The sequence below is a fragment of the Chenopodium quinoa genome, unplaced genomic scaffold, assembly GCF_001683475.1.
Source record: "Chenopodium quinoa cultivar QQ74 unplaced genomic scaffold, ASM168347v1, whole genome shotgun sequence".
Lineage (NCBI taxonomy): Eukaryota > Viridiplantae > Streptophyta > Magnoliopsida > Caryophyllales > Amaranthaceae > Chenopodium > Chenopodium quinoa.
The window spans coordinates 2,333,405-2,354,409 of record NW_018743033.1 but is presented as its reverse complement, the minus strand read 5'-3'; the positions used below and the strand labels follow the sequence as shown (position 1 = coordinate 2,354,409).

Sequence of the window (21,005 nt, the reverse complement as noted above, 5' to 3'; positions counted from 1 at the left end):
TTGTAGTGTTGTTGCTTCAGTTTGTAGTGTTGTTGCTTCAGTTTGCAGTTTGCAGTGTTGTTCCTGCTTCTCTGTGTCCCTTCTGCAGCACAGAACCCCGTAACTGGAGATAGAGCTACCCAAGCCACTGCTGCTGTACCATATTTCAGCCTTAGAGGGACCATCTGTTTGGATTATGACCAGGTAGTTATCAAGCAGTTTCTGAAGTGTAAAGTAGAGTCCTTGGCAATTTTCAATCCAACTTGAAAAAATTTCCACCATAAAAATCTCAGATATATACTTGTTATTGGGAGTATATTTGTAAAAAACTTCAAGTGTGTGTTAAAACACTTGTCAGTTGTCATACATACCACCCATGCCATATCCAGGAAGCAAAATCTGGTATTGGGACTTTAAACATGTTCTTCAGCCTGGGTGGATAGTGCCATAGTGGTAGAAAAACCCCTTGGAAGCATCTGCAGACCAATCGTGAGCACAGGCCATTGATTTTATCAAATAGGACTGGCACCGCATCTTCTCCCACGGTCCAGGGAGCCAACCCTGCAGCATTACTAGCACAAAGAACTTTGGCATTGGCGCTGCTCCATGATATACCATATTTGCTGACAACAATTTGCCTATAATCTCTGCTGATATTTGAGAAAGAAAGGTTAAATAACCAGTAAAACAGAAAAAAAATCAGCACCATCCAACTCTGTATCATACATTGGATAACTCAGCAAGGCTTTAAGAACGTAATGGGAATCACAGGACAGATAACAAGTAATGTTAACAAGAAGATTAACAAACCTTAGCTTTGCAGCTAACTCAGGTCAACAGAGAGCTACATATTTCTATCAAAAATATACATACATGTCATGAAGAGATGCTGCACTGATTCAAGATTTTTTAAGTTTTTATGGAAATATATCATTGCAAATATTTTTTTAATTTTTAAATTTGTTAATTTTTCAATACAAAGAAACCCATATTCTCTATCCAATACAATTGTTTTTAGTTTTATAATATAAACAAAATTGAGTTTTTGAACACAACCAATGAAATTTGAAGTCAATTTTAAGATAATTTGGAAACACGGTTGGGGCATAATAATCTTATGATATTCGGTGAGAAGCATGGAAACAAAGAAAATAAAAATTAAAAAATTGAGAATAAAAAAGACCAAATAATTAGCTAGGGGTGGCAATCAAATCTAAGTAGCAAGGGGTGGACGACTATTTTAGTTCACACGACGCTAATTAAAGGGGGAGGAGGTGATAGGCAGTGGCGCATTAATGAAAGGTCAGGCAATGACACAGTTATAATTGGACGATAAAATTTTCCAGGGAAGGATGGTTGCCGGGAAATGAGAAGGGGACTGGGGAAGTGGGGAGGAGAGATGGGAATTCCGGTGAGGGATGACTAAATTTTTTTAGTAGGATAATATAGGGAGTCAATAGTAATGTGCCATGTGGCCAACTAACTTGATAAACCAGTTCAAGTCACCAGATCTTTTTGAGAAGACACTGCTATAACTTAACATAGCTTGCTTCAAAAAAAAAAACATAGCTTAAGCATAATGTATGGCAGAAAATAGGAAGATGAATTTTTTTTTTTTTTTATTAATTAATTGAGTTACAGCACTTTCGTACGATAATTCCACTACCTATCTCTCCCAATTTAGCTCTATAAAGCTAACCCAAACATCCAACAATATTCAACATACTGATCTCTTCCTAATCTTCTCTTATTTATAGCATTTCTTCTCTAACTTAATTCCCATTACTAGTTAATTAATTATAAGGATTTTGTCTAAAATGCCCCTTTCCCCTAATATCAGTTCATTGCAGATACCGACTACAGTGGAATAACGCAAATAAGGATTAATTTTGGTAGTCTGACTATAGTTAAGATAGCTGTTAATTATTCTTAGAACAAATCTTTCAAGGGTAGAATGACAAAACATCAACTGGGAAAAGCTAAGGCAATTCACCAACCTGTAAAAGAATGAAGTATTGCAATCCATCTCTGATGCAACATTTATTGAATGTTTTCTGTGCGACTGCAAAACATCATTGTGAACCAGGTTATAAACATACTGAAGCCCATTTAAATTGTCTCTAACAAAAGTTAAAGCACAAGGATGGGATTATGGGATACATTTAGTTAAAATTGTCTCATACGGAGAGTAATGATCAAAAGCAGTTATCAAATGATGATTTGTCTCCCCAGCTTGAGCACCAGATAGCTCCATCAATATCGCAACTGATTGGTAAATTTTGACACTAGTAATACTTCCACCTTACTCCTCAAAACCCTCATAATCTATAACAAATACATCAACATATCCAGCATCTTTCATATTCTCAGTTAATCCTTCCAGTATGGGATATATCTCATGTGATAGTTCCATGGATGAATCCCCTACCAAGAAAGGTTCGAAACCACTTCCTAAATCAACCCAAGCACAACCTGGGGACTTAAGCAACCCTAAGTCCCTCATATATGTTCGAACTCTTGCCAGTTTGTCCCAACAACTAGCAGCAGCATACGTATTAGCAATTAACACATAGTACCCTGGATTTCTGGGCCTTAATGCCAACAGTTTCTCAGCTGCCCACTCTCCTAAGTCTATGTTCCGATGGATTTGACATGCCCCGATTAGAGTAGCTCACATATCAGCACTTGGTTCAAAAGGCATTGTTCTAATGATCTCTTCTGCTTTCTTAAGCAACCCAGCCCTACCAAAGAGGTCCACCATGCATGCATAGTGTTCCAAACAGGGTCTTATGCCATACACACTCCACATTTTTTCAAACAGCAACTGACCCTTAATCACAAGACCGGAGTGGCTACATGCTGACAATACCGCAACCAAACTAATAAGATCAGGTTTGATTCCAGAACTATTCATCTCTTCAAACAGTTTCAATGCAACTTCTCCCTCTCCTAGAATACCATAGCCAGTTATTAAAGAAGTATATGTAACAATATCCTTCCTAGTCAAAAAATTAAACACTGTTTGAGCCTCTGAAATCCTTGATGTTCTTGCATACATCTCCACCAGGGCATTCCATAATAGCAAATACTCACTGAAATCTTGACGCTTGATGATGAAGCAGTGGAGTTCTTTTCCATGTTGCAGATTAGCTTCTCGAGCACACAAGGGAAGAATGCTGGCTACAGTAACATAATTTGGTCTAAAGCCACAAAGCAACATATCCCTAAAGAGAAAGGAGGCTTCTTCATATTTTCCATAATGTGCATAACCTGAGATTATTGAATTCCAAGAAATTATATCCTTTTCTTCCATCTGTTGGAATATAATATGTGCATGTCTGTGGTCTTGACACCAGGCATACATGGTAATTAATGCATTCTGAACATTTAGAAAATTTGCACAACCACCACGGATAGTAAAAGCATGCATCTCTTTCCCTGCTTTTATAGCTCCTATGTGAGAGCAAGCGCTCAACCCACTGGCCATTGAAACAGCATCCAACTTAACAGCACAAGTTCTCATTTGAGAAACCAAACCAAGTGCTCTAACATAGTTTCCAGTTCGCAAACACCCACCAATAATGGTGTTCCATGTTATAATGTTCAATTCAACACCCTCAAGCCGCATCTTCATAAACAGCACAAATGCTTCTTCCCACATACCCTTGGAAGCATATCCAGATATCATAGAATTCCATGAATATCCATCCTTATTGGGCAAGTTATCGAACAGGACACGAGCAACGCCAACGTCGCCACATTTACCATACATGGAGATCAATGCATTTTGAACACAAATTGACTCCCCATAATTGCTGACCAAAATGGAGCTATGGACTTCCTTACCAAAACCAAGATCTAATTGTTCACCACATGCCTTTAGCACAGATGGATAAGTAAATTCATCTGGTGTGATCCCAAATTTCAACATTTGACTGTAAGTACATAGAGCTTTATTCGAGAGTCCATTTCTTACATATGCAGATATAAGGATATTCCAAACCAAAGGATCCAAAACACTAGATTTTTCAGCTATCAAATGTGCCTCGGGCAATATATTAAAAGTTGAGTAAAAAGTGACAAGCTTAGGCAGTAATAGACTATGTTGATCAAGACCCAAACATATGATCTGGGAATGGAGCTGCCTACCCTGTTGAAGCAACTTGTGTTTTGAACAAGCTATAAGTAGGGAAGATATTGACTCTAAGATTTGATCATGAGCAACAGAAGCAGTGACATGAAGCTGGATCAAAGAGAAGGCTCTAAATGCTTTACCAAGATCACCATGACTAATGCATTCCTTTAGAGATGTGAGAAAAGGATGAAACATTAATCTTTCCACAGTTTCAAAGTTTTTGATGCTCTTCCTAGAGTTTCCAATTTCAGCAACTAATTTATTGCACCCAGTGTGTGTTATATTTTGTTTCCGCTTAACGTTCCAAGGTAAAAAGAGCTCAATCCAGAATATAAACCACTCTCTAGGAGACAACCATGAAGGAGAATGTGGCATGCACAAGGAAGAACATTATTTCCAGCAGCAGGTGAAATGTACTCCTCATACTAAAAATCTTTGTAGTTGACCTGTCAAAAGTAAATTAACTTTTACCTGCAAACATATTAACGAAGTTAGATTGACAAAATATATGAGAAAAATGGCAAGATGGAAGATCAAACATTGATATAAAAGTATTAAACTCCTGTCATAAACAAATAAGTATCTCTGTTAGTGCTAGTCACAAAAGAAACTTAAAACTTCCACTTTCCATAAGATATGAACATATAGTTCTTACTTCTTGACTTCCTCATTATAATAGAAGACGCTTACCAAACATTACATTCTTTGCAAAAAAGTCTGATAGAAAAAATAAAGTTGCAAACAGCTAGCAATCATTTTCACATAGTAGTTTTTCTCTGTAAGAAGCACAACCATTGTTTCTGGAAAGTAAATTCAGCAAATGACTAATGATGATATGAATTATAACATGGAACTTACCAAGTTTATCTACAAGTATAGATAAAACAGACCACTACCCTGGCATCCCTACAAAGTATTGGTGTTATTGTGTCAAAAAAAAAAAACGTTATCCACACACAAGGGGAAAAACAACAATTAAGGAACTCTCATCAAGAAAGTTTCATCCACATAACAAGAAATCTTACAACCTTGAGTATTATTCTCCAATATTGTGGCAATAAAAGAATACGGAAAAGAAGAGCTATCCGAACTTTATACAACACCATACTTTAAATAGCTCAAAGCAACAAAGCTCAACCCAAGTCGCAAAATTAACAAAGACAATGCCTATAGCCTGAGCAGCATCATGCAAGCAAACAAATAGACCAAAGAAAAAAACGCCCCCTAAAATCGTAACACATATGAATCATAAGCAACTGTTATTACTAAACGTTTGCAAAATGACTCAATGAGTACTATTGCTCAAATGAGACCAAAAACAGACAACCAAAAAAAATAAAGCAAAGCCAGTGAATTATGAATGTGATTGAATCTAAAACAAAATGCAAAATTGCAAAGAACACTTCAAAATCATACAAAATTAAATACTTGGTAAGAAACTGGAATTGAAATGCAGCTAACTCATTCAGATTACCACAAGTATAGAATGCATGTACCAAGAATTAAGATACAACTAACAAATTGATGATAGAAATGAAAATCAATGGCAATTTTAAAAACGAACTAACATTTCATTTCAAATAAGGGTTTATACCGAAAATTAATTAGACAGCAAACTGCAGCAGCACAGCTTCTTGCAAGCAGGATCTCCTTTAAGGTGCCGATGGGTGCAGAAGTCAAATAACTCCCTACCTCTTCTCTCTATCTTTGACGCAAGGAACAAACCAATGGCCTTGTGTAATTAGTTAGGTCTGATTTTTTTTTATTTTTTTTTATTTTTAATCCTTTTATCTTAGTAAATAGTTAGGTCTGGTTTCTTTGTTTCTTTAGTTAAGCTTTTTTAACCCTGGTTTAGGCCAAAGTTTGCATCTACTGACATAGCGTTAGAATCCGCCTCTTTCTCCATGTATCCCCTTTCTTTTCCCTTATGTTTTCCTTATGTATTGTCTTTTAAGTCTTTTTTTTTTTTTTTTTTTTTTACTTTCTAGGCTCTAGGGAGAATTATTGTGTTACTATAATTTCAGTGTTCACTAGTATTTCTCTATCTAATCAATATAAAGCTCTTTAGGGAGCGGATGGTTGAATGAATCAAAACTCCCTACCCAGTTGCATATTGCTTTAAGACTTGTGTGTTGATTTAAGCCTTTATAGATATTGTACTTGCCTTGTTTTAAAGCATCCCCTCCAAACCAAGATAACCTCAAAAGACGCCCTCGTAGTCATCGATTCCGCTTGTGCTCGCTTCGAAATATCGATCGTCACAAGCCCTGACTCCGCACTCGTTGTAGATGTGTGCTTCCTTGAGATACACTTGGTCCGTGTTGTTGTGTGCTCACGTACCCTTTCCGCTCTAGGCTTGCGTCCTTGTCGCCAAAAGACAAGAACGCGTCGCACGATCCGGTGTCAAAACACTTGGACCGTGATAGTTGGTATCAGAGCCGGGTTGCTCTAGAAATGGCGAACGTAGAGATGCCTGAATATACGTGGGAAACGACTTGCCTGGCTTGAAGGCAAGTCGGAACAATGGGCTATGCTTGAAGAAAGGATGCCCAAACTTGAAGATATTGTGATAAAGCAAGCCGAGCAGATGGAGAAGCTTATGTCGATGGTGGATGGGTTGACAGAGCAGCTCAATTGCTTGCAAGGATTGGCTGACGATGCACTAGATAAATGTGCTACCTTGATGCATGCCTAAAGAGGGCTCGGGGGAAGTGGAGGTGCCAAGATAAAACCCCCCAAGCCTCAAATCTTTAATGGCACTAGATAAAAGAAGTTGATAACTTCATCTTGACATGGAACAATACTTCCACATATGTCAGTTGGAGGACGAGCTAAAGGTAGATACTGCCACAATGCATTTGGTGGACGATGCTAAATTGTGGTGGCGCACCAAGTACGCCGACATTCAAGCTAAAAGGATGTCGGTAGATACTTGGGAAGACCTAAAGAAGGAACTAATGGAACAATTCTACCCAGAAAACACTGAGTTTGTGGCCCTTACAAAATTGGCAACCTTACAACATAAGAACTCTATTCGGGAATATGTTAAAGAGTACTCTGCGTGCATGTTAGAGATCCATGACATGTCTGAGAAGGATGGTCTGTTTAACTTTGTCTGGGGTTTGAAAGATTGGGCCCAGAGGGAGATTTGGCGCCAGAAGATAGACACCTTGTCGGGGGCTATAGCCGTAGCTGAAAGGTCGATGGATTACGTTGGACAAGGGATTAAACTAGAAGATAGGGACTAGTGGGTCAGCATCAAGTACCCTAAAGAGCACCACCGGGAACTCCCAAGTCAGTTCGAACAGTGTGGGGAGAAGATACAAGAGTGGAGGAGATGACTCTCGAAGGAATGGAGCTTTCGCGTCGACCAACAAAGGTGTGGCCTCCAGCTCCTCCTCATGGAATAAGCCCCTCACTTGTATACTTTGTCGCGGACCTCACAAATGGTTCGAGTGCCGACACAAGGGAGAAATCGACAATCTTCAGAAGAAACTCTCCTCGATGTCCATCGAACATGACAAAGTAAAGAATAAGGAGGAAGAGGAGAATAGCGAGGAAGAACCCTCAAAGTTGAGTTTGGTACACTTTATGTACGCCATGGGAACAGAGATGTCGGAAGATAAACATCCATCAAATGAACTGATGTACGTGGAAGTGTGGATTAATGGGAAGAATGTTCGAGCAATGGTTGACACTGGAGTCACCCACAACTTCATCACCGAAGATATTGCTAACCAACTGGGGTTGAAAGTGGTGCGGGGCGGAGGCTGCATGAAAGTTATTAACTCAAAAGCTCGCCCGATCCATGGTATCACAAAGAACGTGGAGGTCAAGATTGGAGACTGGAGTGGGACACTCAACTTCACCGTGGCAACAATGGATGATTTTGAGATGGTACTGGGAATGGATTTCCTCCATGTTAGCAAAGCTGTTTCGATGCCCCACCTGGGTTCCTTACTTGTTGCCAGCAACCATCCTTGCCTCTTATGGACGTGCCCGCAAATTAAAAAAGGAAAAGGCCAGAAAGGACCTCTCTTGTATGTGATGCAACTTCAGAAGGGAATGAAGAGGAATGAGCCAACAATCCTCGCTAATCTCTCAGTGAAGGAAGATGAGACGGGGAGCGATCTCCCTCTTGCCATGGAAGGGTTGCTTGAAGAATTTGCCGACCTTCTTCCAAAGGGGCTTCCGAAAGCACTCCTTCCCCGGAGAGCCATTGATCACACTATAGAGTTGGTGCCAAGATCTAGACCTCCCGCGCGGAGCCCCTACCGAATGGCACCTCTTGAGCTAACTGAGCTGCCCAGACAGCTGGATGAGTGACTTGAAGCCGGGTTCATTCGACCTTCTAGAGCGCCATATGGTGCACCAGTTCTTTTCCAGAAGAAACAAGATGGGAGTTTGAGATCATGCATCGATTATCGGGCTTTAAACAAGCTGACGGTGAGAAATCACTACCCCATACCTTTGGTGGCCGATTTATTCGACCAACTGGGAGATGTTATTTATTTCACCAAACTGGATTAAAGGTTGGGTTATCATCAAGTTCGAATTGCTCAAGGAGACGAGCAAAAGACGGCCTGCGTCACCAGATATGGGGCTTCTGAGTGGTTAGTCATGCCGTTTGGGTTAACGAATGCTCCAGCAACATTTTGCACGTTGATGAACCAGGTCTTCCACGAGTACCTCAACAAGTTTGTAGTGGTATACTTGGATGACATCATAATCTTTAGTCGCACTCTAGAAGACCACCTGGACCACTTGAGGAAGGTGTTTTTGAAATTGAGACAACATCATTTATTCGTGAAGCAAGAGAAATGTGCTTTTGCACAAAAAGAAGTGAACTTCCTTGGACATTTTGTGGACGGAGGTCGCATCATAATGGATCCAAAGAAAATCAAGGCTATCAGCGATTAGCAAGCACCAAAGAACGTTTCAGAGTTAAGATCGTTCTTAGGGCTAGCTAATTACTATCGTCACAAGTCCCCTTACAGACTTGTTGAAGAAGGAGAGGAAATGGAGTTGGGCAGACGAGCAGCAAGGAGCTTTCCTTGAGCTTAAGGAATACCAACAAACCATTTGAAGTGGAAACAGATGCATTAGATTTTGCGCTGGGCGGGGTTCTCTTACAAGAAGGCCACCTTGTCGCATACGAGAGTCGGAAACTAAGTGGCGCAGATAGAAGATATGCTACTCAAGAAAAAGAACTACTTGCTATTGTCCACTGCTTGAGAGGGTGGAGGCACTATCTGCAGGGGGCCAAGTTCTTTGTTCGCACAGATAACATTGCAGCAAATCACTTCCTTACTCAACCGAAGTTGACCGGGAAACAAGCACGGTGGCAAGAAGTGCTTGCCGATTTTGATGTAGAGTTCACATACAAAACAAGAGCTAGCAACCGAGTGGCCGATGCTTTGAGTCGGCGCGCCGACTTGGCTTCAGTGCAAAGATTGTCCCCTTTGACCTCCAGCAACGTTTCGACCTCAGTAAAAGAACAGGTTAAGCGGCACCTCCTTGAGGACCCCATGATGAGAACCATCAAAGGGTTGATAGAAGAGGGGAAGACAAGACGCTTCTGGATGGACGATGGGCTCATTTACACCAAGGGCAACAAGCTATTCATAGCGAAGGCGAGAGGCCTACGGAAGATGCTCTTGAAAGAATGCCATGATACCCTATGGGCCGGGTACCCAGGTTGGCAGAGAACTCTAAGCTTACTCTCCATAGGGTATTATTGGCCGGGAATGAAAGAAGATGTCATCAGTTACACTTAGACCTCCTTGGTTTGTCAATAGGACAAAGTGGATCGTCATAAACCTGAAGGTCTCTTAAATCCTCTTCCCGTGCCAACACGTCCGTGGGAAAGCATATATATGGACTTCATCAGCAGTCTACCCAAGGTGGATCGATATTTAGCGGTAATGGTGGTGATCAACAGATTATCAAAATGTGCCACCTTTGTTCCCCTGCAGAAGGCTTGTGGTGCTGAGGAGACGGCGACATTGTTCTTTAAACACATTGTGAAATATTGGGGTTTTCCCCAAAGCATTGTCAGCGATAGAGATACAAGATTCACAAGCATATTTTGGATGGAATTGTTCAAACTGATGGGGTCGAACTTAAACATGTCTTTAAGTCACCACCCCCAATCTAATGAAAATCCAGAGAGATTCAACGGTCTCTTAGATGAATACTTGAGACATTTCGCCAGCGCCAATCAACAATCAAGACTGGGTGAAACTCCTTGATGTTGCCCAACTTTGCTTCAACGCCCAAAAGAGTATTGCATCCAAAGAAGCCCGTTTGAGTTGGTGATGGGCCAACAACCTCTCCTGCCTCACACCATAACAACATCCGAAGAGGGGAGAAGCCGCGAAGCAAGGGATTTTAAGAGAGAGTGGCAACAAAACATGGAAGTTGCTCGTGCTTACTTGGAGCGGGCAGCGAAGAGAATGAAGAAGTGGGCCGACAAGGCCGCTGGAATTTGATGTAGGGGACATGGTGATGGTAAAAGCCTTGCCGGAACAGCTCAAGTTCCTTAGAGGAAGGGATCGTAGGCTAATTAGAAAATATGAAGGCCCTATCCGCATCACTAAACGGATTGGGAAGAATGCATATAAGGTTGAACTGCCTGCGTGGATGAAGATACACTCCGTCTTCCACATTAGTCGGCTCAAACCTTATCATCCAGATGCAGAAGACAACAACCGCAACATCATCAACCGCGCCAACATCAAAACCAAGACAGGAGCCACTCCTGCGACAGAAGACTGAAGGTGCTAGTTCTTTCCTTTTAAGTGTATGTTTTGTCTTGTAAGTCGACGAGGTCGTCGACGGCTTAAGTGGGGGAGGTTGTTAGAATCCGCCTCTTTCTCCATGTATCCCCTTTCTTTTCCCTTATATTTTCCTTATGTATTGTCTTTTAAGCCTTTCTTTTTTACTTTCTAGGCTCTAGGGAGAACTATTGTGTTAGTGTAATTTCAGTGTTCACTAATATTTCTCTATCTAATCAATATAAAGCAGCGAATGGTTGAAGGAATCAAAGCTCCCTACCCGGTTGCATATTGTTTTAAGACTTGTGTGTTGATTTAAGCCTTTATAGATATTGTGCTCGCCTTATTTTAAAGCATCCCCTCCAAACCAAGATAACCTCAAAAGACGCCCTCGTAGTCGTCGGTCCCGCTTGTGCCCGCTTCGAAATATCGGTCGTCACAAGCCCCGACTCCGCACTCGTTGTAGACGTGTGCTTCCTTGAGATACACTTGGTCCGTGTTGCTGTGTGGCTGTGTGCTTACATACCCTTTTCTCTCTAGACTTGCGTCCTTGTCGCCAGCAGACAAGAACGCGCCGCCCGATCTGGTGTCAAAACACTCGGACCGTGACACATAGGTAGTATTAACTTTTGAGATTGGCATTTATGGACTAGAATTGAGGATTTGAGAGTGCTCATATCTAGACCTAGAAAACGGGTCATTCGGGTCGGGTATATGTCGGGTCAGTTCGGGTCGGGTTAATTTCGGGTCGGGTTCGAGTTCGGGTCAGGTCAATTCGGGTTTCAGGTCAATGGTAATTTAGGTCGAGTCGGGTCGGATATCGGGTTAACACTTCGAGTTGAGTTCGGGTCGGGTCAATTTGGGTAGGGTCAGTCTTCGGGTCCATTTGTCAGGTCAAGTTTGGGTCAAGTCAAATTTGGGTCAGGTCAAATTCGGGTCGAGTCAATTCGGGTCGGGTCAATCTTCGTCTAAGTCGATGTAGAAATTTGACCAATAATATATTATCATCAATAAGTATAAAGTATAACAATTGAATATTAATAAAATATTCATTAGACAATTCCAACAGTACTATACACACATGTATTGTTTCATATGTATAATCACTATCATTGATTAATTGGTCAAAAATTCAAATTAGATAAAGTGAATAGTGGAAAAAAAATTCAATGTACTCCGATCCCTCTGTCCCAAAATACTTGGGACGTTGGGGTGGACATGTAGTTTAAGAAAATAATAAGTGGATTCATTTAAAACATTTGTTTATTATATAAACGGTTTTTTCACGAAATACCCCTGAGTTATTACTTAATTCACCATATACCCATCAAAATTTTCAAATTCACCATATATCCATAAGTTTCACAAAAATATCACGAAATACCTTTTCCGTCAACTCCATTAGTTATTAAAGTTAATTGTGCCACTTGTCAGCCTCTTATTGGTTCTTATTTAAATTAATTAATTAATTAAAAAAACCCTTAATAAAATTATTTTAAAAGTGTACTGTAAGAAAAAAACCTCAAACACCCAAAGCCCAGCCACCCTCATCGCACCCCTTCACCCCATACCCCGACGATCGACGCCCATACCCCCTCCTTCCGCACCGGCGCTTCCCCTTCTCCCAACCCCAACCCCCGCTACCGGTGTCGTCCCCCCTTCCCTCTTAACTATCATCCCAGATTCCCAGACAATGAGAACCAATTGTTATCACAAATTACCGGCATTCAATCTAAAATTCCTTAATTTCTTGCAATTTTTCCTGGGATTTTCGACCGAAATTAACTTTGCTTACTTGCTAAATCAGTGGCAAAAGCTGCGGTTGTTCCTTCGCCTCCGCTTTTAGCTCTAGCGCCAAACGATCTTCCTTCTTTTTACAACATTGGAGGATCGCTCGAAAATGTTGGTTATATTAAATCTTTTTATTTTACCGTAAAACTAATATCAAGGTTCGAAGTCAATTAGGATTTGTAAATGCATTTCATTCAACTAATATCAAGGCTCGAAAAAGTAAATGCATTTTTTTTTTTTTTTTGCTGAATTTTCACAATTGTGTCTATTGTTTTTCTGGTGTTAGATTTGTCAGATTTATGAAATTTATAGCAAGGAGAAGGTGCTTCAAGGAGGTAAGAGGACGGGAAAGGGAGGGAAAATACGTGGTGGTTCAAGGGGAAGGGGGAATGGCATTGGCGGCAAGGCTAGGGAGGGACGACGCCGACGCGGAGGAAGGGGGTCAGGGCGCCGGTTGTCGACAAGGCTGGGCTAGTTGCCGGTGTGAGGGCGCGGTGAAGGTGGCTGAGCTTTGGGTTTACTTTTTTAATAATTTTTTAAAAGATTTTTTAAATTAATTAAACGGTTTTTTCACCAAATACCACTGAGTAATTGCAAAATTCACCATATAAGACACAAAATTTTCTAATTCACCATATAGCACTGAGTTTATGTACATTAACACAGAATGCCATTTTTTTTATCTGCCGTTAACGCCGTTAGTAATTAAGGTTAATTGTGCCACGTGGCAGCTTGTAATTGGTTCTTATTAATATTATTTAGTTACTTAAATAAAAAATTAAAAAAAAAAACAAACCACCACATCGCAACCCAGCCACCCACCATGCCCCCAACCCCCGGCCTCCCCACGCCGGCACTTCCAGCCCTAAACCTCGTGCCGGTGCCACCCTAACCTGGAACCTCCCGTCGGCGTCTTCCTCTTTCCCAAAATCACCATCATCTCAATCAAAATCCCCATCCCTCCCTCGAAAAGCCTCCCTCCCAACCCGTCGGCCGTCCAAACCCCCTGCCAAATGCCGGCAAACCTAATTCAGCCCTACCCTTGCCACCTCCAGCCTCCTCCTCCTCCCCTGAATCACCACCTCGAAACCCTAAAACAAAAATCTAGGGTTTCGATTTTGGGGTTTTAGGGTTTTGGGGTGGTTATTTTCAATTAAACTGGGCGGTAGTGACTGAGAGAGGGGAATTTGAGTTCGCCGACACGGGGGACAGGGGTTTGGGCACTGGCCGATGATTAGGGGAGGGTTTTTCGAGGGAGATATGGGTTTTTAGTATTCCGGAACGGTGGTTCAAGGGAAGGGGAGGAGCGCAGGGGTTCTGGATGGTTTTCGTACCGGCGCCGGGGTTCTGGTCTGATTCCGCGCCGACAGGGGTTGTTGAGACAGGGTGGTGGCTAGGGTGCCACGCCTTTGGGTAGTTGGGTTTGGGCGTTGGTGGTGGTCTTGGTGTTCGGTCAAAGGAGAGAGAAAAGGTGGTTGTTTTTTTTTTTTAATTTTTTATTTAAGTAATTAAATAATATTAATAAGAACCAATTACAAGCTGCCACGTGGCAAAATTGACCTTAATTACTAACGGCGTTAACGGCAGTTAGAAAAAATGGCATTCTGTGTTAATGTACATAAACTCAGTGCTATATGGTGAATTAGAAAATTTTGTGTGGTATATGGTGAATTTTGCAATAACTCAGTGGTATTTGGTGAAAAATCCGTTAATTAAATTAAATAAGAACCAGTCATAGATTGCCACCTGGCACAATTAACTATAATGACTAACGGAGTTAACGCCATTAGTCATTAAGGGCATTTAGTGATATTTTCATGAAACTTATGGGTATATGGTGAATTTGAAATTTTTGATGGGTATATGGTGAATTAAGTGATAATTCAGGGGTATTTCATGAAAAAACCATTATATAAAGGATTCTCTTTTGTATTTCTATACTGTAAGGAAAAAAAAAGTGGAGGAGGTGGGGGTAGTGAGTAAAGAGAAAATGTAGGATTTAATTGGGTTTTGGGGTTTGTGGTCCCAAAGAGAGTATAGGAAAATATTTTTTTATTAGTGGTCCCTTTCTATATTTAGTAATGTGTCAAGTATTTTGGGGCGGACGAAAATGGAAAATGTGTTAAGTATTCTAGGACAGAGGGAATAACACTTAAAAGAAGAAGCTAAGAGTAATAGTAATAATAACAATAACAAGTGTTCCTAATCAAGTGGAACTCTTTATGAATTACGTAAATTACACGCACATTCCAACAGCACTATACACACAAGAATATAATTTTAGGTTATTTTTTATAAGTGTTTATTCGGGTAAAGTAATTACGCCCTAAATCAGTTAGGTCATTTTGAGTATTAGTTAATTTTGGGTTGGGTCATTTCGGGTATAGTTCGGGTCGTTTCGGGTTTTAAGTCCGTTCGATTCAATCAATTTAGGTCAAGATCGTGTCGGGTCGCTTCGGGTATCGGGCCAATTCGGGTATCGAGTTAACTTGGGGTTGCGTTAATTCGGGTCGGGTCAATTCGGGTATCGGGTCAAATTTGGGTCAACTCCACTTTGGGTCGGGCATGGGTCGGGTTGGGTCTGTTTCGTGTTCGGGTTTACGTTTACGTTTTTGGGTCAATTTCGGATCACGGGTCGGGTCATTCGGGTCTGGTCGTTCGGGTTGGGTCAAGATTTCCAAGTCTACTCATATCAATCAACATAGCATGGTGGTCTACTCCCTTTTAAGGGCTATCGGGACTTTTCTTTAGCTAGGCCGGGAGTAAGCTATTGTGTTGCCACAGTAGGACAAGGGCCATGTTTGGTAAATGGCTTTTTGGTCAGCTTTTGGCTTTTGGCTTTTTTATGTGGTCAAACAGCCAAAAAAATATTTGGTAATTGACTTTTCATTCAGCAAAAAAACTGGCTTTTAAGCCAAAATAAAAAAGCTGTTATGAGTAGCTTTTTTTGTTGGCTTTTGGCTTATTGGCCCACAAATTATCTAATAAACAGCCATTAGCCACCAACTAAATTTATTAAACACTTTTATAAACAACTAGTTTAAATAGTCAATTTCAAAAGTCATTATAAACAGCTAAACATTCCAGTTGGTCAAACAAGCCAAGTGAACCAGCCAACCGTCAACGGCCAACCACCATTTGCCAAACAAGGCCAAGGGTTAGGTTTTCATGCCTTCATGGTGTTCATGTTTCTATTGCTTTCTTATATCTTTAAGTTGTTAAATACATCCAAAACGATGATTCAGGATGGAACTTCTTGAGTTCATGGTTTTCTTTCCTAATAATAGAATTATAAAAAAAATATAATAAAATATTAATAATCTCACGTAATTTGTTAATTTATCTTACGTAAATGATTTTGTATAATTTGTTTCATGTAATATAAAATGTTTTTGGTGTATAATGATCCATGCGAGCGGAACATTTTTCAGGATGTAAAATTGCGATTTGGGTGAAATTATGAAAAGGACAAAAATGTCAAAAAACTAAAATTACGTAAGATAAACTAAAATTACGTGAGAAACAAAAAGAAAAAATAAAATAACCTTTGTTCATCTCATCTACGAAATCCACCATGGCAAACTTCAAGCAAAGAGAGGGTAAAGCATAAGTAGAAAATGAAGATGAAGGGATACGAATATGGGAAATAGGATCATCGTCAGCACTAAAAAGGTCAATCAAAATGGAAAGAGCTCGTTAATTTGAAGTGGAACACAAACCTGAAAAACAACATTGGTCGGTTCACCAAAATGAACCACATGAAAACCTTAGTGGGAGGTCATTTAATGACAACTCTTGTTCGAGGAGGCTTTGACTGCAATACCCCGCATTTTTATATAGTTTACTAATTAAAGTATTATTTTATAACGTACTTAAATAATTTAAAATGAATTATTTATGGTATTTTGATATTTGAAAAGGTGTATTTAAATTAAAAACCCATTTAATATGTATTTATATGGTTTGGAAATATTTTATTTTTAACATTTGTAAACTTTGCAGCACATTTAATTTATAAAGGAGTTTTAAAGTCAAAGGAATTTTAAATAAAGTCAGAAGACCACTTTGAGTGGAAGTGAGAATCATTAAGGGTAAAAAGGGAAGATCAAGTAGGAAGAGGGTTTTACAAAGGAGTATAAATACTCACCCAAAGGTAAAAATCAGATTTTCCCCAAGGTGATAATTCCAAAGAGGTAAACTCTCTTTCTCTCCCCAATTATTTTTCACCTTGATTTTCCCCTTCCCCTTTTATCACCACATGCACCACCACACACACCACCTACCACAGTGGCCGGCTGCCACCAACACCACCGTAGCAGGCCGCCGCCAGCAATGGCCGCCAGCAGCAGCAGCCGTGGGGAGGCGGTAGCAGCCATCCTCCCCCTCCCTTGTGTGCATGCGGTTTCAAGAAAAAAAAACTTCTTATTGTTTTAAATTAAATCTAGCTTTGATTAATTATTTATTTTGGGTGTTGTGAGATGAAATTATGATGTTTTTAATGATGATTAATATATATAATTTTCAGATTTGGTTTTTATATGAAAAAGCCCCAAATTGATAAACACTAGGTTTCTAAATTGATGTTTATTAAAGGAATGAATTTAATTATAGTTGATTAGTACTATTGAAATTAATGTTTTAAAACTAAATTACAGCAAGTTTAAGGGTTTTTATATTGCTGGAATTTTTATTAGAGGCTAAATTAAGGTTTTCTTGAAAGGATTTAATTACCCATTAATTGGGAACAAAGCTAAGTGGTTGTAAATAATTTTCAGCATGTTTCAAGAGGTTTAAAAGTGTTTTAAAGTGTGTTATATTACTGGAAATTTAACTAGAGTGTGTATTAATGTCTCTTGGTATCATATTTGTGGGTTTTAGGAGACTTCCAAGTGAGCGATTTTGTGTAGTCGTGACGATTTTGAGATCATATTCGAGGTACGTACGCGTACTTGATATTATTTAAGCGTGTAGAAGCATGCTAGGATTTATTTTGGTTGATTTCAAACTAGTATCATGTTAGGATTTGGTTGGAATTGTTGGATTGGATTGAATTGGGGATATTGGATTGGAATTGATGACTTGTTTATGAGGTTCGATTCGTTGAATGAATTATTGAGTGGAATTAATTATGTTGACATGTTGTATATGGACCACACTTTTATTATTGGCATGATTAAAGACATGTTTAATTAAACTAAATGTTTAATTTGGTTTGGAATATAAAAAGGGAATTTTATTATTGTTCATATAATTTTTATTGATGCTATAAGCATGGGAATTGACCTATCAAGTATCTTAGTACACAAGAATAAAATGTATGGCGGTAAAAACCCAAAAGAATTCTAGAATCGCTGTTTGACTTTTCCTTGACTTTTCGCTCGTCAATGGCAATTTTCTGAGCTGGTTTTCGCACTCGGTCAAGGTCGATCATGGCTAAGAAGAAGAAGTAATCCACTCTACTCCCTCAAACCTCAAACTTAGTATCTTTGACTACTGCTAATTCGGGTTTAATCCGAATGAATAAAACTGGGTTTTCTCGCAATTCTGCAACCATTCATGAGCGTTTGAGTGAACTTGATGAGTTGGTTACTCCTCCTATTCATCTTGTTCATCCTTAAGCTGGAATGATTACTAGAGCTGATTTAAGAATACTTGAGCATAATTATCAAGTGGATTTAGCTGAAACATAGAACAAATCAAATGAAACGGTAACTAGGGTTACTATTCCATTGCCTTAGATTTAATCGATAATTCTTAATGTTGATGGAGCTGCACCTAGATCTCGAAATGGTGTTTCTACCAGCTCGGGGATCAATTTTGGTTCTATTCTTGAAAATCCCAATAGAACAGTAAGTCGAGCTCCTAAGGTTACTGTTCCATTGAATTCTAGACTTGATAATGGTACAGGTGGTGGTGTATTGGGGGTTTCTGATGCTAGTGAGGAACATTCTGCGCATGATAATGTGATTCTGAATGGTGGGAAGTCTAATAGGTGGTCTGATCTCTTTAGAGGAAAGCTCACTGCTAAAGATACTCCTCTTTCTTTTGTTGATCCTATTCTTAAGAATGGCCAGCCAATTGCTTAATTACAGGCTTCAGAAATCAAGGCAGGTAATGATAAATGGTGCAATGCTATTGTACTATATGTTGTTAGGTTTTATCCTACCATTATTGCTGCAATTCATAGGTTTATTTCCTAGCAGTGGAGCAATTTTGTTAAACCTAAAGTGTTTTGGCATGATGATGGCTATTTTGTGGTTAATCTTTATACCGCTGAAGATAAAAATGATGTCCCGTGCTTAGGACCTCAATTGATTAATGGTAAACCAGCTATAGTTAAACCTTGGACTGATAAATTTAACTTTCATGATGAAATTCTTAAGACAATCCACTTTGGGTGAGATTTCCTAATCTGCCTTTATATTGCTGGGGACCAGATACTCTTACAGTGGCGGAGCCAAGATTTTTATCACGAGGGGACGGACTAATTAAGGACGACGTTGTTCTATAATTTGACAAAAAACCCTTACAAATATACTTAAATGCATAAATTGTGCGTTTGATATTTATAATCAAGTTTTACAACCCAAAATTCTAAACTACTTAGTCATACGATCCAAAAAGTTGAAAAATAATAACTATTAATTTAAATTAAAGTTTCATTTTCAAATTATTCTTTTTAAGTTTCTATTACAACAAATAGTTTATTTGGGGTTGCAATTTGAGCTAGGTTTAAAAAATTTATGTAAATTACTAAGGTAATTTTTGTGTTATAAAATAAAATCCCATAGTAGGAAAGGGAAAAAAACATAAATTACATAACTAGTAGGGGTAATTTAGGTGTATAAAATAAAATTCCATAGTACGCGCGAAAGGGAAAAAGCATAAATTACATAGTAGGAAAGGGGGAAATATGAAGTATTAAAATAGAGAAAAGGAAAAAAAAGGCTAGATTAAGGGATTGAACCCATGACCTTAAAAGCCCAACATAGACACTTTGACGACTAGACCATTTCTTTCTCTTTGTAATTATACACCATAGAAATGTATATAACCATTTTTTTTTAAAATAAGTGGGGGGACAAGTGTCCCTCCTTGTCCCCACCTGGCTCCGCTATTGCATTCTTAGCAGAATTAGTAGTACTCTGGGTGTGCCTCTGTTTGCAAATGAATGTACATCTAGAAAGCTTCGAGTCTCTTTTGCTAGGTTATTGGTTGAGGTTGATATAACTAAACCATTGTGTAGCTCTGTTATGATTGAAAGTTTTGCAAGTGATGTAGTTGAATTGAAAGTCCAATTTGAGTGGACACCACCTTTTTGTAAAAAGTGTGACAAAGTGGGGCATAATTATTGTGATGCTTCTCCTAAGCCTAAGTCTAAGCAAGTTCCTGCTCAGGTTCAAGCTAAGACTACTCAAACTGCTCCAGTGCAGAAAGTCTTGGTTCCTATATAGCCTAGTGTTCCTGCTGGAGCAGATCAAGTCATGGCCTAGGCCTACTAATCTTGCTACCCTTGCTCTCACAACAAATGTTGCTCATTCTGAAGATGATTGGAGGGTGGTAGGTAGAAAATCTAGGTGTAACACCTCCAAATCTCCCTCTACGGAAATACTAGTACAATACGTATAATTTTACCGTAAAGATAGATTTAGGCATATTACCGCTGCGTGATTACGCAAGGCTACTCAAACTACTAACTTAATACCAAAACTTTGCAGCGGAAACTCAAACTCTTTCTTTATTAATACTTATAAAAATAGTAACAATTGTTATGAGTACTCAAAATAAAGACAATAACCAACATCCCCTAATCTAGGTTAAGAAAATCCCGAGACTCCCATATGCTCAATCATGACTCCACCAGAAATAGTCAACACTGCTTACCATTAAGGTAAACAGGGCGAACAGAAACAAATAGGAAATATGAATTAGCGAAAAATATGCTAAGTACGATACTTGCAAGATATGTAAACTCAATTTATAAGCAAATATGCTTTTAAAATCAATCATGAAATTTCAATATTATTTATTTCAATAATTCCAAACCTCATAATTCAAAACCAATTCTCAAGATTCTCAAAATAATTCCAATAAATCCAATCCTCAAAGCATTGAAAATCCATTCCTTTAATTTATTCCAATTTCCTCTCCTAAGTATGCACACCCCCCAATTTAGTATCTTTATATTGAAAGGCTATTCTTGAGGAAAGACCAAGTGATACAAAGTCCATAGTCTTATCAACCAAATCTTCATAGTGGGATTACATAAACATGCTTGTAAAACTTTAAGGGATAATTCAATAATTCTCATGAAATTCCTCTTT

General features: G+C 39.2%; 1 protein-coding gene across 1 annotated transcript; it reads right to left on the bottom strand.

Moving 5' to 3' along the window:
- Nucleotides 1-213: 213 nt before the first annotated feature.
- LOC110730586 (pentatricopeptide repeat-containing protein At1g71490-like) lies at nucleotides 214-16,556 on the bottom strand. The gene is made up of 3 exons (XM_021910407.1): nucleotides 5,709-16,556; nucleotides 1,977-4,585; nucleotides 214-626 (listed from the first exon to the last, which is right to left on the bottom strand). Exon 2 carries the CDS (start codon nucleotides 4,487-4,489, stop codon nucleotides 2,651-2,653), a length of 1,839 nt encoding a protein of 612 aa, XP_021766099.1. The 5' UTR covers nucleotides 4,490-4,585; nucleotides 5,709-16,556; the 3' UTR covers nucleotides 214-626; nucleotides 1,977-2,650.
- Nucleotides 16,557-21,005: the final 4,449 nt, after the last annotated feature.

Coding starts and splice junctions, on each gene's coding strand:
- LOC110730586 (XM_021910407.1), bottom strand. CDS start 4,489: ATGCCACATTCTCCTTCATGGTTGTCTCCTAGAGAGTGGTTTATATTC.